The sequence below is a fragment of the Mastigoproctus giganteus genome, chromosome 3 (genome assembly GCF_048544385.1).
Source record: "Mastigoproctus giganteus isolate SK-2022 chromosome 3, ASM4854438v1, whole genome shotgun sequence".
In the NCBI taxonomy this organism is placed as follows: domain Eukaryota; kingdom Metazoa; phylum Arthropoda; class Arachnida; order Uropygi; family Thelyphonidae; genus Mastigoproctus; species Mastigoproctus giganteus.
This window is the reverse complement of record NC_143577.1, coordinates 162,082,217-162,097,301: the sequence shown is the minus strand read 5'-3', so window position 1 is coordinate 162,097,301 and position 15,085 is coordinate 162,082,217. Positions and strand designations below refer to the sequence as shown.

At 36.4% G+C, this 15,085-nt stretch overlaps 1 protein-coding gene across 1 annotated transcript in view; it reads left to right on the top strand.

Annotated features, from left to right (window-relative positions):
* Positions 1 to 4,085: 4,085 nt before the first annotated feature.
* Positions 4,086 to 15,085, top strand: part of LOC150088372 (phospholipid-transporting ATPase ABCA3-like) — an 81,309-nt gene continuing 70,309 nt past the window's right edge. Inside the window, exon 1 of the mRNA XM_090370139.1 lies at positions 4,086 to 4,302. Coding sequence (XP_090226265.1) covers positions 4,086 to 4,302 — 217 coding nt within the window. The remainder of the gene's footprint in view (positions 4,303 to 15,085) is intronic.

Sequence of the window (15,085 nt, the reverse complement as noted above, 5' to 3'; positions counted from 1 at the left end):
AAAACCATACTTACAAATTAAGTAGTGCTGGCATTAAAATTTTGAATTCTCTATAATAACATAGTTCATAATGCCTTTTTTCATCTTTAAGTTGGCTGTAATACTTCGGATACAAGTAGATCACAGAATCGAACTATGGAACATGTACTGTTCTTAGATAAACATCCTTTTTTTCTGGTTTGACACTGGCCTCAGTTGCAGCCTGAATATAGGGGTGTTTATCTATAATAGTTGGAAGCTAATTATAATTAGAGTGGATGGCTTAACTTTGGTAAAACATAGCATGATTTGCCAGACAAAGTCACAGTCATCATCCATCTGCAAAGCAAATGAGGCATGCAGGGATTGTTGATCGTACTACTTAGTTTTATATCTTAATTAGCAAAAAATCTTAGTTATGTGTTTCTAACAAGTTGGATTTGTTATAAATTCTGTTCTGCTGACTGTGCTCTGACAAACATACTGGAGTAGCATTTTCCATGTGACTTAAGAAATACACTCTGCCTTTAAAAGGAAGAAATTTACAAATTATGTAGCACTGGTTTTAAAATTCTTAATTCTCTATAATAACAGACTTGACTCACCCATTATTTCTTTAGCAGAATACTAATTTATGTTATTTTATTTTTAATGAAGAAGTCTGTAGCATAACATTTTTGTGACCTTCTCTGCCACTTGTAATGAATTATAATTATACCTGGCTACCTTTGTCTTTGAATTATGTAATTTGTGGATGGCTCTTAAATTCATACTTTTGTAAATTACCAATTGAATGAATAAAAAATAAAATTCATAATAGTTATATTTTTGCAGTTGAATGTTAATGCTTTTTTTATTATTTGACAATAATTATCCATATTTATACTTTGGTAATAAAATAACTAAAAAGTCAGTTATATATTGGTAAATATTGAGATTAATACTATATTATACACTGAGTGGACAGAAATCATGGGATTCTTATCTAGTAACTGGTAGGCCCACCTTTCACCTGGATAAGGCAGTCACACGGCAAGGCATTGAGTCCACTAGTTCATGAAAGCTTTCCACAGGTATTTCCATCCATGCTTGCTGCACAGCTGTCCATAATTCCATTGCATTCCTGGGTGGAAGATCCAAAACTCAAATGGACCTTTCCATAGCATCCCAAAGATGCTCCACAGGTTTCATGTCCGGTGAATGGGGAGGCCATGCCATGGTGGTAAAATCTGTGGAATGCTCTTCGAACCATGTTAACCCCAGGGGCTCACATCTGGTGAGTATGGGCTTGGCACACCTAGAGTCCTGAGCTGGATATTATCATTCTTCTCCTTTTTGGTGATTCCCTTCTACTTTTGAGTCTCTCTCAGGGTAACCCGGGGAATTTTTTTTTTTTTTTTTTGGCTGGTGCAGCATAAGCCTCAGCTTCCTTGCACCATGTAGCTAATAATAATAATAGTCACCACAGCTCTGTGGGGAGGTGCACTGTCCTATTGGATTGCCCTGTGGGTGCATGAAGACAATGAAGGGATGCAGATGGTCTGCAAGGATGGTATGTGTAACCTGGACTATTCAGAGATATGTCTAGATGTACCAGAGGTCTCAACGTATGCCAGTTGAACACGCCTCAGAACATTACCGACCATCCACCTGCCTGAACAGTTCCTTGTTGATATGACGGATGCATAGTTTCATGTGGTTTCTGCACCCTTCTGTCCGCTTGAAATAACTGGAAATGGGACTCATCAGACCGGGTGACTTATCTCCAATCATCCAAGGTCCAGTGCTGATGTTCTTTAACCCAGTTTAGGTGTAGAGTCCTGTGTTGTGGTGGTAGCAATGGGATTCTGGTGGGTCGGTGGCTCCCATAACCTATTACGGCTAATGATTGCCTGATGGCCTTGGTGTAGATGTTTCTGGCACCTCCCTTGTTGATGTTGGTGGTAATTTGTGCTGCTGTCACTCTCGTTTGCTGAAACAATGCGAGACAGATGTCGACGGCCCCGTTCATCTACCACCTTTCTCTGCCCACAGTGCTGTCCAAATGGTGTATTCCCGATACACTCTTGATACTGTTGAATGGGGATAGTGCAATTTCTGTACCAACTCAGTGATAGAGTGACCCATGCGTCGGGCACCCACTATCATCCCTCTTTCAAAGTCTGTTAAACAACGTTTATCCATACTGACATCAAATTACCATCTATATGAATGCAGTGTACCTATATACCTGCCAAGTGGTAGGTTTGTCCACTAGTAAGAGGAGTGACAGCGTCGCATTGCCCAGGAACCAGGTATCCAATGAATTCTGTCCTTTCAGTGTTTGTTCTTTGACATGCATATGCAAGATTTGAGTCCTCTGTCTGACTTGACTGTAACACTGGCATATGGGGTAGTGCAGTTTTATATGTAGCAAACTACCAAAGTAGCTAAATTGGCATTGTTTTAATTATATCTCATATTGCGAAACCTTCACAATGAGTTACCATGATATTGCACTACCTCGAATAAGTAACGCTTCACCAATGGAGAAGACTAATGTTGCTTATTCTCGGGTATCCTGGTGTTGCAATATTGACAACCCAGTTATGAAGTATAAATCCACAATATGAGAGATGCCTGATGATGTGCAATAGATTAGACTAAAAGCATTATTGAGCTAGAGCCTCAAGCTACATTGGAGTTTACTGACGTATAGTGGCTAGTGCAATCGCATCATTTTTATGTGTAGAAAACTACCAAAGTAGGTAAATTGGCATCGTTTTAATTATATCTTATATTGTGAAAACCTTCACAATTAGTTACCATGATATTGCACTACCTCGAATAAGTAATGCTTCACCAATAGAAAAGACTAATGATTACTTATTCTTGGCAGTAGTTTAAACTATACCATCAGGCATCTCTTATATTATGGAGTTATACTTCATAACTAGGTTGTCATTATTGCAACACCACTGTACCTGCCCACTCATTGAAGAGAGGCCAATTAGCCTTAAAATGGTGCCATCTGGGTGGCTAACTTAACTTAACTCACAAAGCCAACTTTTCTTCTTCCTCATTTATCCCTTCTGTTTTCTGGAACAAACCTTCACATGTATTTTCTGAAAATTACAATGTACAGAAATTCAAGTCTAATGTCAATAGGTATCGTCTCAATCTCCAACAGATGCATGGTACTAAGTACTACAGGTTTTTTACCTTTCATGTTTTGGGTTTTCATTAAAAAAACCTTGGTATACTTTTTTAATCCCACATTTGTCTTTACTGATGTTATTAATAGTTCTGTCGTCTTCAGATAAACACTGAAATGAGTTTTTGTCAGTGGCTCTTTTGTTCCTTATTGATGTTCCCATGTATGCATGCATTCCAGACTTCTCTATGATTTTCATACTTCCAGAACTACTTTAAAATATTCTTATTCTGCTCAAATGTTGCTTGCTTATTCTCCATCTTGATTAGACATTGGTTTACTAGAAGCACATAGGGATATGTTTCAGATAAACCCGTACATCTTTTAGCTATATGTAGAAAGAAAACATTTTTATACAAATTGAGGTCTGTTGTAGTTGAGTGGTCAGTGCCCAAGTACAATAGTAGGCATGTTTGAATTTGTGATGATTAAAATCCATATGACTATAGAATATAGTTAATGATAATATTTTTGTCAGATGACTGGTTATATGCTCCTCTGCTCTGTGCGGTCATGCCAGAGTATAAACACTGATATATTTTTTTTTCTTTTTTAAACACAGCATCTAAAGATTTTAAGTATCTGACCATACAACTACATTCTCAGACTCTCCTGTCACCTTTTTTTTATGACAGTACAACTTGGAGAATTGTGTATGTTGACCTAGATCATCATCATGAAGTGAATGCTTGGTGTCAGATGGGGGAGGACAAAGGACATGCAACAGCCAGTGTTATGTAGCCACTTTATTGCCTTTTAAAATTCTATGTTTTTGTATAATTTTGAATTACTCTGTATGTTAAAATTTAATATATAACCATGTGTGCGTGTGTGAATGTTACGAAATTACCATACAGAATTGATTTTGTTTGTAATGCAGATATTTTTTGTTTTCAATAAAGAAATAATGGAAATGAGAGCAGAAGAAGAGATGGAAGCATATTCAGTGAAGTCTTTTATACATCATTTTGAAGCTCCTGTAGTTGGAATTGTATTTAAAAATTTTGATAACCATGACTCAGAACTCCCAGAAAATTTTGAATATAAGCTGCGATGTGCTTCATACCATAGTTTTGGTACCAGATACAGATACTATTTCAAAATCATCGTAGGACCTCGATCTTATGATAGTAAGTGCTAATAATTTTTAGTACAATGCTATTTATCAACAAGTCAGTTTTTAGTATTATGATAGTAACTAAAATGAAAAAGAAAAAAAAAAAAGGCTTTGATTATTGGTACCTGATTTTTGGAATTTACATTTGAGTTTATCACATACAGTGTCATCAAGGAAAGATGCCTCAGCTTGAATGATTTTATTTTTTAATGCTTTTGAGCTGGCATTGGTAAGTTTGGTGTCATTAAATGAAAGACAATAAGTTTTACTTTACCAGTTAGTAATGCACCCGAAAATTCTGCAAGCAGGATGGCGTGCACAACTGAGCAGTGTGTTTTCTTTTGTGTGAAAAGGTTTTATAAACTAACAGTTTTGTTGCAATGCCATGTTAGTTTAAAGTGAGATTTTGTTCGAGAAGAGTTCAAAAATACCAACAATTTTGAGTTTAGTAAAGAAGTTTGAAGAACTCTGATTCTGTGTTAGACAATAAGAAGTGTGTGGCTCACATCTGGTGAGTATGGGCTTGGCACACTCAAGGTCTTGAGCTGGATATCATCATTCTTCTCTTTCTTGGTGATTCCCTTCTACTTCTCTCTCTCTCTCTCTCTCTCTCTCTCTCTCTCTCTCTCTCTCTCTCAGGGTATCTCGGAAAATTTTTTTTTAGCTGGTGTAGCATAAGCCTCAGGCTTCCTTTCACTCTATGGCTAGTAATAATAAAAAATAATAATAATAAAGAAGTCCAAGGATGCTAGAAAATATTGCCCATGTACAGTAAGTAATTATTCATAGCCCAAGAAAATCTGTGAAATGATTGTTGCAACAGCTGAGTTTAAGATAAACATCCACTTTAAGCATTGTTTGACAAGACTTTGAACTGTTTCCCTATAAAATGCATTTGTAACTATCCCCAACTAATTTCCCTTTTTTGATTCATTTGTCAGTATTTGGAAATTAGTGCAACAGCTGTTCTTCATGTGTGGCTCACTGACGAAACATTACACTTTAGGGGCTGCATTAATAAAAAGATCAATGAAGGTGTATAGAGCAGTGAGAATTCTCACACGCCTTTACATCCTGAAAATTGTACATTATGGTTCACAATTTCATTAACTGGAATCATTAATTGGAACTTTCATTAATTGGATCTGTTAATTGGAACTTTCATTAATTGGATCTGTTAATTGGAACTTTCATTAATTGGATCTGTTAATTGGAACTTTCATTAATTGAATCTGTCTTTCTGTAGGATGCACTTTATGGTAAATGCTGCCTTAAACTCCTTCAAGACCACTTTATTCTAGTTCTTCAGGTCATGGGAGTGAAAACGAAAGAAATATTTTCCCAGCCAGATGGGACAAGCGTGCAAACACAACATTGTGGTATAAGTAAATGCAAATCTTTTAATTGCTGAAGGAACATTTAATGATAGGGTTATCTCTAATTGATATCATGAACCATATGGGATCAGATGGTATTAACTACCGTATTCACTGTATCTGAATCCCTGTGATTATTTTGTGTTGAGATTCTTAACTTCAATTGATATCTGTAAATGGCCTTGGTTACACGAGGATCACACAGAATTTTACTATTCAAGAAAAAATATTAGTATTTGCAATGTTATGAAAGGAAACAGTCTTGTATAGCATCAGCTAACACACACACACACACACACACACACACACACACACACACACACACACACACACACACACACACACACACACACACACACACACACACACACACAAGCAAATTTCTAGCTATCCTTTTCCAATTTAAATTTGTATCTCCTTGTGTGTTTCATCTAAGAAAGTAAAGATGCCATCAGCTTTTATTCTCCTCAACCTAATTTAAGACTTTGATTGGATTGTTGTCACCTTGCAGATGCATAGTTTCCAGACACTATCATAAATAAAAAAATATATATAATAAAAAAATTTAATCTTTCTTGGTAAGACTATCCTTTTGCACCCCTGACTAATCTTGTTTTTGCTTGAATGATGAAGTCTTATGGATTTAATGGCACCAGTGACAGTGCAATATATATAAAATAAATAGGCATTCAAAACTTGCATCTTTTCTTGATCTCTCTGTCACTGTATATGACAGTGCTTTTTCTTATTGACTAATGTAGGGTAGATTTGGTGCTCTCATCTTCTTTCATTTGATCATCATCATCAGCCATTTTCAATCCACTGCAGGATGAAGGCCTCTCCAGCAACTTTCCAGTTTCCTTCTGTTTTGTGCAATGGCCATCCAATTACTACCCACAAACTCATGAATTTCATCTGTCCATCTCTGTTGTTGTCTTCCAGGTTTTCTCTTAGCTCCTCTTGGGTACCATTCTGTTATTTTCTTAGTCCATCTGTCATCATGTCTTCAAGCTATGTGTCCTGCCCATGACTATTTTAGTTCTTTAGTTTTGATAAGAATGTCCTTTACTTGAGTTTGCTGCCTAATCCACGTGTTTCTCTTCTTATTACATTGGCACATTGTAATAAAAAGTACATTGTAAGAATACATTGGTTCATTATTTTATGTTTCAGACAAATTGGGATATTACTCCTCAGTATGTGACTATATTTCCCGAATTCTATCAATCCAAAATTTATTCTTCTCTTGACTTCCATCCATTTATTACAGCATTATTACAGCTAATGGCGTGTCCCAGATAAGTATATGACTCCACCTTTTCAATTACTGCTCCTTCAATCATTATATCCCTTTCTATGGCATACTTGTTCATTATTACTTTTATTTTAGCCATATTCATCTTTAGTCCAAAATCCTTACTAACTCTGCATAACTGATACAGATTTTCCTCTAATTCTTTGGGATTGTGGCTTATGACCACAATGTCATCTGCAAATCATAAATGGTTTAGGTACTCTCCATTCGCATTGACTCCTTTCTGCGACCAGTCTAATCTGAAAGATTCCTCAAGGGAAGCAGTAAACAACTTCGGAGTTATTGTGTCTCCTTGTCAAACTCCTTCCTCAATTTTAAATTTATTACTATGTTTCTCTAGTCTAATAAAGGAGGTAGCATTCTCATATATTTTCTTCAAAATCATAATATATGGGGTATCTATGCCTTGTCTTTCCAGTGCCCAAAACATTGTCTTATGCTGTATGTCAAATGCCTTTTCATAATCCACAAATGCCAGACATAATGGTGTTTTATATTCGTTTGCCTTCTCCATTAGCTGTGACATTACGTGAAGGTGATCCATAGTTGAGAATCCTGTCCTAAAGCCAGCTTGCTCTTTCGGTTGATTCTCATCAAGTAATCTTTCTAATCTGTTAGTAATGACCCTTGTGAACAACTTGTAGATATGGGATAACAAGCTAATTGGTCTATAATTTCCAATTTCTGATTTATCTCCTTTCTTATGCAGCAAAACTATGATTGCATTATTCCACTCCTTAGGTGCTTGATTGCATTATTCCACTCCTTATACCTTTTCTAATGTATTTTGTGAAGAGTCTTGCCAATTTTTGTGTCATGTCTCTTCCTCCCAATTTTAACAACTCTATAGTAACTTCATTTTTCCCCGGAGCTTTCTGATTCTTCATTTTCTTCAACGCATGTTCTACCTAGGAAGGATATCAGGTATGTCATATGTGTTACTAATTTGCGATCCATCTTCCCCACTGCTGGCATCATTCCCTCTCTCCTTGTATAACTCTTTATAGTAGTCTTCTGCTGTTTGAATTATGTCTTCTCTGCTATTCATAAGTACACCATCGCTATTCTTCAGTTTCAGTATCATTTGTCTTTTTGTATTACTGCTCATTACTGCTGAATTAAATCCTTTGTTTTCCCTTAATGCTTGTTCTACTTTTCTTGTGTTAAATTTTCTTATATCCTCTCTGAGTCTCTTTCTAATGGCTTTGCATAACTCAGTATACTCAGTTTTCTCCCTGTCATTGTTTTTTTTGTTCTTCATTTGTCATCTACGGTTCATCATGACAAGTGTTCCTTGACTGATTTTTTTCTTCTTTGGATTTATTTTTACCTATAGGTTTCTTGGGCTACTTTCAGAAAATTGTAATATTCCTCATCAATATCTTGGTCCTGAACAGTCTGCAGAAGCTCAAACCTGTTCTTAAGTTCCAGTACATACTGCTTTTTCTCCTCTTCTATTATCTCAAAGACCTTTTGTATTATTTACTCGAGTCAGTTTTTTCCTTTCTTTTCTTACATCTATATCATTTTGTGATCACTTCAAACATTTACCTTGTTCAGGATAGTAACATCATTCACGATATACCTTCTGTTAGTGAGGATGAAGTCGATTTCATTAGTTGTTAATCCATTTGGGCTCTTCCATATCCATGTTCTGTTCACCCTTTTCTTGAAAAAAGTGTTTATTACTGACATTTCTGTAGATTCTGCAAATTCCACAAGTCTTTCACCTCTTTCATTTCTTTCACCAATTCCAAAATTTCCTATAATTCCAATTTCTGCACTGTTTTGTCTCTTTCCAACCTTAACCTTGAAGTCCCCCATAATGATAGTATAGTGAGTTTTCTGTTCATCTAGAAGACTCAATTTCGGTGTACATTTCTTCAACCTCTTCATCATCGTGGCTCGATGTTGGTGCATAAATCATCATAGCCTTTAGCTTATACCTCTTAGAAATCCTGAGTAGTAGTCTTGACACCCTTGGTGATGTACTTTTGAATTCCAAAATGTTATTTTTTTATCTTTATGGACCAGAAAGCCAACTCCACCTTCACTCCTTTCACTGTTTCCATTGGTGTACAGCAGATTTCCACTTGATAAACTTATAAGTGATTCATTTCTTCTTGTTTCAGCCAAACCGATGATATTCCTATTTACATTTTCTAATTCCTTTTCCAGCTCTAATATCCTGCTGTCACCGATGAGGGCTCTTACGTTTTAATAGGCCAAGTTCAGTTTCCGTGCATGGCAGCCTGGTCGTACCCAGAGATTCTTAGCACCCTCTGCTTCCACTCTGATCCTCTCGCTGCCGTAAGAGGGGGAGTGAAAGCTGCTGTGGACTGAGGGCCATTTGTTTTGTTGTGCTGTCATGTGTTGGAGGGTTTGGTCTTTTCCTCTTCACGCTGACCAGGCTTCTTGAAGAGAACCACTCTATGCGTTCGTTGCCACCTAAGTGACGTAATAGGGCTTACCATTGAGAAGGTGTACATGAGTGGATTTTAGGGAGGCAGGCCAACCGGACTTCTCCTAAATGTTCTGAAATAGAAAGATATTGGATCTATCAGTGTTTTAGATTGAGTGTCTGATAACACACAGAATGCCTGTGTGACACAAAATTTCATTTGATATGTGCTTATAAACCTGAAAAAAAGTGATCTAAATAATAGATTTTTTTTAAACTCATTTTAATGATGAATAACATTAAAATTATAAATTTGAATAGACTTTAAGGCAAGGTAAGCACAGTTCAGCCATTGCATGTCAAAACACCACAGTGAAAATGCTGTAGACCAAAATGCCAACACACCGAAGCATCACAGACCAAAATGCTGGTGAGCAGTATTGAATCCAGGGGGAGGTTACTGTGGTGAGTTCACCCCCGATGCCCCGGTGGAAAAAAAAATTCCCCCGCTGAAAAATAGTAATTTTTATTTTATAAAACACGAATTCAATAAATTTATGTCAAATAAACAAAACAAAAAAAATTACATAAACTAAGTGTGATATTTATTAGGTGGTACATGGCGGAAAAAAATCACTAAAATTCAAAAGACACAAAATTTTCAAAATAATTAAATGGGCAATATTTCAGGCTGCACAAATTGTAACTAAAAGCCACTATTTCAAGTGTCCACATTTTCGATTTATGGTTTTCAGGTTCCTTTTATTTTCACATAAACCATCTCTTGATAGTGTTTCACACAAATGGTCTACTTGCGACTAATTCTTCGTTTGTATATCGCAAACAAGATCGCAGGCCACGAATAAGTTTGCCTGAATTGGTTCCTTACAGATGCTATTGTAATTATAAAGTGTCCCACGGCTTTCTACTGCAGCCATTAATTCAGTTGTTGGCAGTTTTGCTTTATGGTGGCGCCTCCGTAGCCAGATGGGAAGGAGCAGTAGTGCGTAGCACACGCTTCTTGATTAGACTGGGGTTCGAGCCCGTCACCACCAAATACGGAGGATGCGGAAAGATCAGGGAATGACCACCGCATATCCCGGAGCAATATGGCCTTTGTTGCTAATGCTCCTAAAAACCAAACAACAAGCTTTATGGTTTTCATATTCCCTTTATTTGTTTTTTTTTCACAACAAGAGTCTGCTTGTGGCTAATTCTTCCTTTGTATGACGCAAACAAGACTGTTTGTTCGCAGCCTATAAACAATACATTTTATAGCCTTTTTATTATACAGTGGATTCCGGTTATTTGGGCCACCAGTTAATCGGGGCACCGTTCATTTGGGGCAAATCTTAAAAATCAGAACCCAATCAAGAAAATAGCCATGGTTTACTTCGCTTAATTGGGGAAGGAGACCTCAGCACTGGAGATTACCCTACGATTGTCTCCGACCATACCACGTGGTTTGGTCGGATTTCTGGAGGTCACAACCATAAAATAGTAAAAACAATTAGCATTCACCTGTTTTTTGTGCTTTTCTGTTAGTGCAGTCTATCATAAACGTATAGTAAACTCAATCTTATTGAATTTTCGATAATACCAACAGCTGAAATTCTGTGAGTTATTATGGTGAAATGTGTTTACACTTCCATGAAATCTTTAGGCATATAAAAAAAATTAATTTTCAGAATCTTCTCTTCATTCCTATTTTTAAAGCCTTGTAACTTGTTACTCTATTCTCACTTGCGTGTATCATGTTACTTGCAATTTGAGTGTGCCTTGTTCTTTGTTATTGATTGCTTATCCTTTTACTGTTTTAAATTTTAACCCTCACCCACAAATGTCAGTGAACAGAAATGCCAACTAGTTAGTATGTACATATTACAGTACATATTAATTATTCTGATTATCACGTATATTCTTCCGATTTTCACGTATCATTTAATTTTTTAATTGGTAAGGTAATAAAGGGTAAATTTGTGCTTAATATATCTTTACTTTTATAGCCTGTGATGGATAATATTCCTCCTATTTTCACTAATTAGAATCGCTGTGTAATAGAATTAAAATTTAATTCACAAACGTGATCACAATGACCGGCGCTTACTACACATTGTATAGTGAATGGTACTTTACTATGGTGAGACCATCGTAATGTGATTTGGTTGTGCAGAGAACCAATTGTAAAGCGGGGGTCCATTGTATTTTTAACTATTTATGTGAAACTTCAGATAATTGAGGCAGCCGCTTAATCGGGCGAAAATGCAATAGTCCCGATGTGTACCAAATAACCGGAATCGACTGTATATGCATCTATAGTGTAATATTGCAAGATTGCATGAAGATAAGCTTAAACGGCCCATTATTGGAAAAATTAATAGATTAAGTGATTGATACACATGCAAAGAAGAATAAGATTATTACAATACAGTACTTGCAAGTTTGATTATGATTTGTATGATTTTTTTTCAAATTTTAAATGGCGATTTTCATGTTATTAAACTGTGATTATTGTCAGTAATGTGGTTTTTTGAACTGACTATTAGTATTTAGATGTTAAATAATAAATATTTCCTTTTGTTTCCTATTTTGTTTTCTCATATTCTCTTATTATAACATTCATAAATATGCATAATCTGTATATTTATATTTATGCATAAATATAAATATACAGATTAAAAAATAATAATACATATACAAATTTGTTTGTAACATATACATATCTTGTAAATATTAAATAATAATAAAAAATATACACATATACTACAGGTACCTCAACAAAGTTTACATTCTTCCCCCAGTTGCATGTACCCCCGAAGTTTACATCCCCTCTGGTGCAAACGCTCTGGATTTAACACTGCTGGTGAGAAAGGGTTTAGAGTTAATATATAGTTATACAGTAAAGATGAAAAAGTTCAGGGATATGAGTTTTAAAAAAAAGAATAAGAAAAACATTTGTAGTAATAAGTTTAGCAGCAGAGTTAGGGGGAAAGATTAGAAATTATTTATTTTATTTCATTTAGAAAAAACTTAGAGTTTATACATGTACAGACATAAATTAAGAGTACATTTTTTGAATTTAACAAAATAAGTAATAAATATTTAAGATAATAAGGCAGAATGCTCTGGTCCAAACTAGTTATTGTTGGTGACTCTATTGTCAGGGAGATGGGGAATATACTATGCAAGTAGGATAGGTGGAACAGGACCAGGGTATGTCTGCCAGTGGCAAAAGTTGATGATGTTATAGAGCAGATATCATCTTTTAAGGGCACAAAAGGTGATGTGGTACACGTTGAAACTAATGGCATTAAGAGTAAGAGATCTGCATATTTACTCAACAAGTACAGGTCAATGTTGAAAAAAAGTCTTGAGTTAGGGTTGAATGTGAAAGTGTCTGCAATTCTGCCCAGACATGATAGGAGGGAGTATATGATGAGAGCCTTGTTGATCAATTCAGCCCTGGAGAGATTGTGCAAGGCTCAAGGGGTAGAATTTTTTTCAGCCTGGTCTGTGCTTGTTGACAGGAGAGACTGCTTCTACAGGAATGGGATACACTTAATTAGAAAGGGGGTAAGAATATTTGCTGATGCTATCGAGGCAGTGTTAGGTGAGTCAGAAAACTGCTAACTTGTGGGGGTAACACAGACTAAAAGGTTAACAGTGGCCACAGGCAGAGGCAAACGTGATTCTTTGCACTGCTTCTATTAGAATGATCAGTAGCCTGAAAAGCAAGGTAATGGAGATTTACAGGACTGCTGGGAGTCATAGTGGAACAATTAAATACATGGGCTGTGTTAGGGTAACTAAGAGTAGGAACAGGTGCATGTATACTTGCATGTACACCAACGCTAGGAGTATAGTTAATAAAATTCATGAGCTTGAAGTGCTAGTCAAGACATCAAAAGCAGATATTGTTGGGATATCAGAGACGTGGTGTCACACAGATATAAGCAGTGGAGGATTGGCATTTGGAGAGTACAATGTGTACAGGAAGGAAGGAGGGGTTATGCTGTTAGTTAAAAAACACATAAAATCTGAAGAAGTGCATCCAATTTATGTTGGTGGACAATGCAGGGTTGAGTCTGTTTGGTGTGAAATAAGCACTGGGAAAGGAAAAATGAGATTAGGTGTGTGTTATATAGGCCTAATGAATCTGACGAGTATAATGAACAACTGTGCAGAGAAATAGAGTGGGCCAGTAAATCAGAGTCTTATAATGGTGGATTATAATTTTCCAGATTTTGACTGGAACTTTTGGATTGGTCACTCGCACACTAGCAAGACTTTTATGGATTTATTGGATGACTGTTTTCTACAGCAACATGTTCGAGAGGCAACCAGAGGGAGTAATACTCTTGATCTGATTATCAACAGTGATTATTCATGCATTAAGAATTTTCAGATAAAGGAACCGTGGGCGAGAGTGATCACAATGTACTGATGTGGGAATTACTTAAAGATGTAACTACCATCAAGGCTAACGGGAAGGGCTTTTACTTTCGTAAAGGTGACTACAGTGGTCTCAGACAGTTTTTTAATTCTGTACAGTGGGATCAACTGATGATGTTACCAACATTGAATTCTAAATGTGAAGCCTTCAGGGACTTAATTTTGGAGGCTACTAGGCTTTTCATTCCAACTAAAAAATACTGTTCAAGGTTTAGGCCTAAATAGATGTCAGATGAATTAATGAGGCTTGTGGCAGAGAAGAAGAATGTATGGGATGCATATAAAGTATCAGGTGACACAGAGGCCTATGGCAGATATAAACTAGTCTGTAATCAAGTCACAAAGGAGGTTAGTCAAGCAAAGGCAGATTATGAGAAATCTTTGGCAAAGGATTCAGAGAAAAACAGCAAAGAGTTCTTTACTTATATAAACTCTAGAAGGAAAGGGATGAATCAGATTGGATCACTTAACATAGATGGGTTGACTATTGATGATCATGCTCAGGTAGCTGATAAACTGAATGAGTATTTTGCATCTATTCAATGAGGGGAGAGCCAGAAGTTTGTCAAACTCCAACAGGGAGCTAAGTGATTTTGTAATTGAGAGCAAAGTGAAGGAGAAATTGTTGAAGTTAAACATAAGGAAGACACCTGGGGTGGATGGGGTCTATCCAGTTATATTAAAAGAGGCAGCAAAGGAAGTAAGCAAAACCTTAGCCTTAATTATCAGAGCTTCCTTGGACTCAGGGGAGTTCCCCATGAACTGGTGTGCAAGTGTATCACCAATTCACAAAGGGGGTTCAAAAGGTGACACAAGTAACTACAGACCTGTAAGTTTAACTTGTGTTCTGGGGAAAATAATGGAATAACTGGTTAAAGAAGCATTGTAGGATCTTTTTTTTTTTTTTTTTTTTTTTTTTTTGATAGTTATTGGCGCATCAGCTTCTGTGGCCATAATGCACCTCCCAAGGTTTTTGCAGTACTTTGATCCAAGCCCGAGGCAGGATTCGAACCCGCGACCTTTGGGTTGCCAGGCAGGCACTTTATCCACCCGGCTAGCCCGGTCGGCATTGTAGGATCATCTGGACAAGATGGAAGTAATGGTTAAGACACAGCATAGGTTTGTTAAAGCGAAGTCTTGTGTGACCAATTTGATTGGATACTCTGATGTGGTCACAAAGGAACTCAATGCCAAAAATAATTTTGATATCATATACTTGGATTTCAGAAAAGCTTTTGATACTGTTGCACAT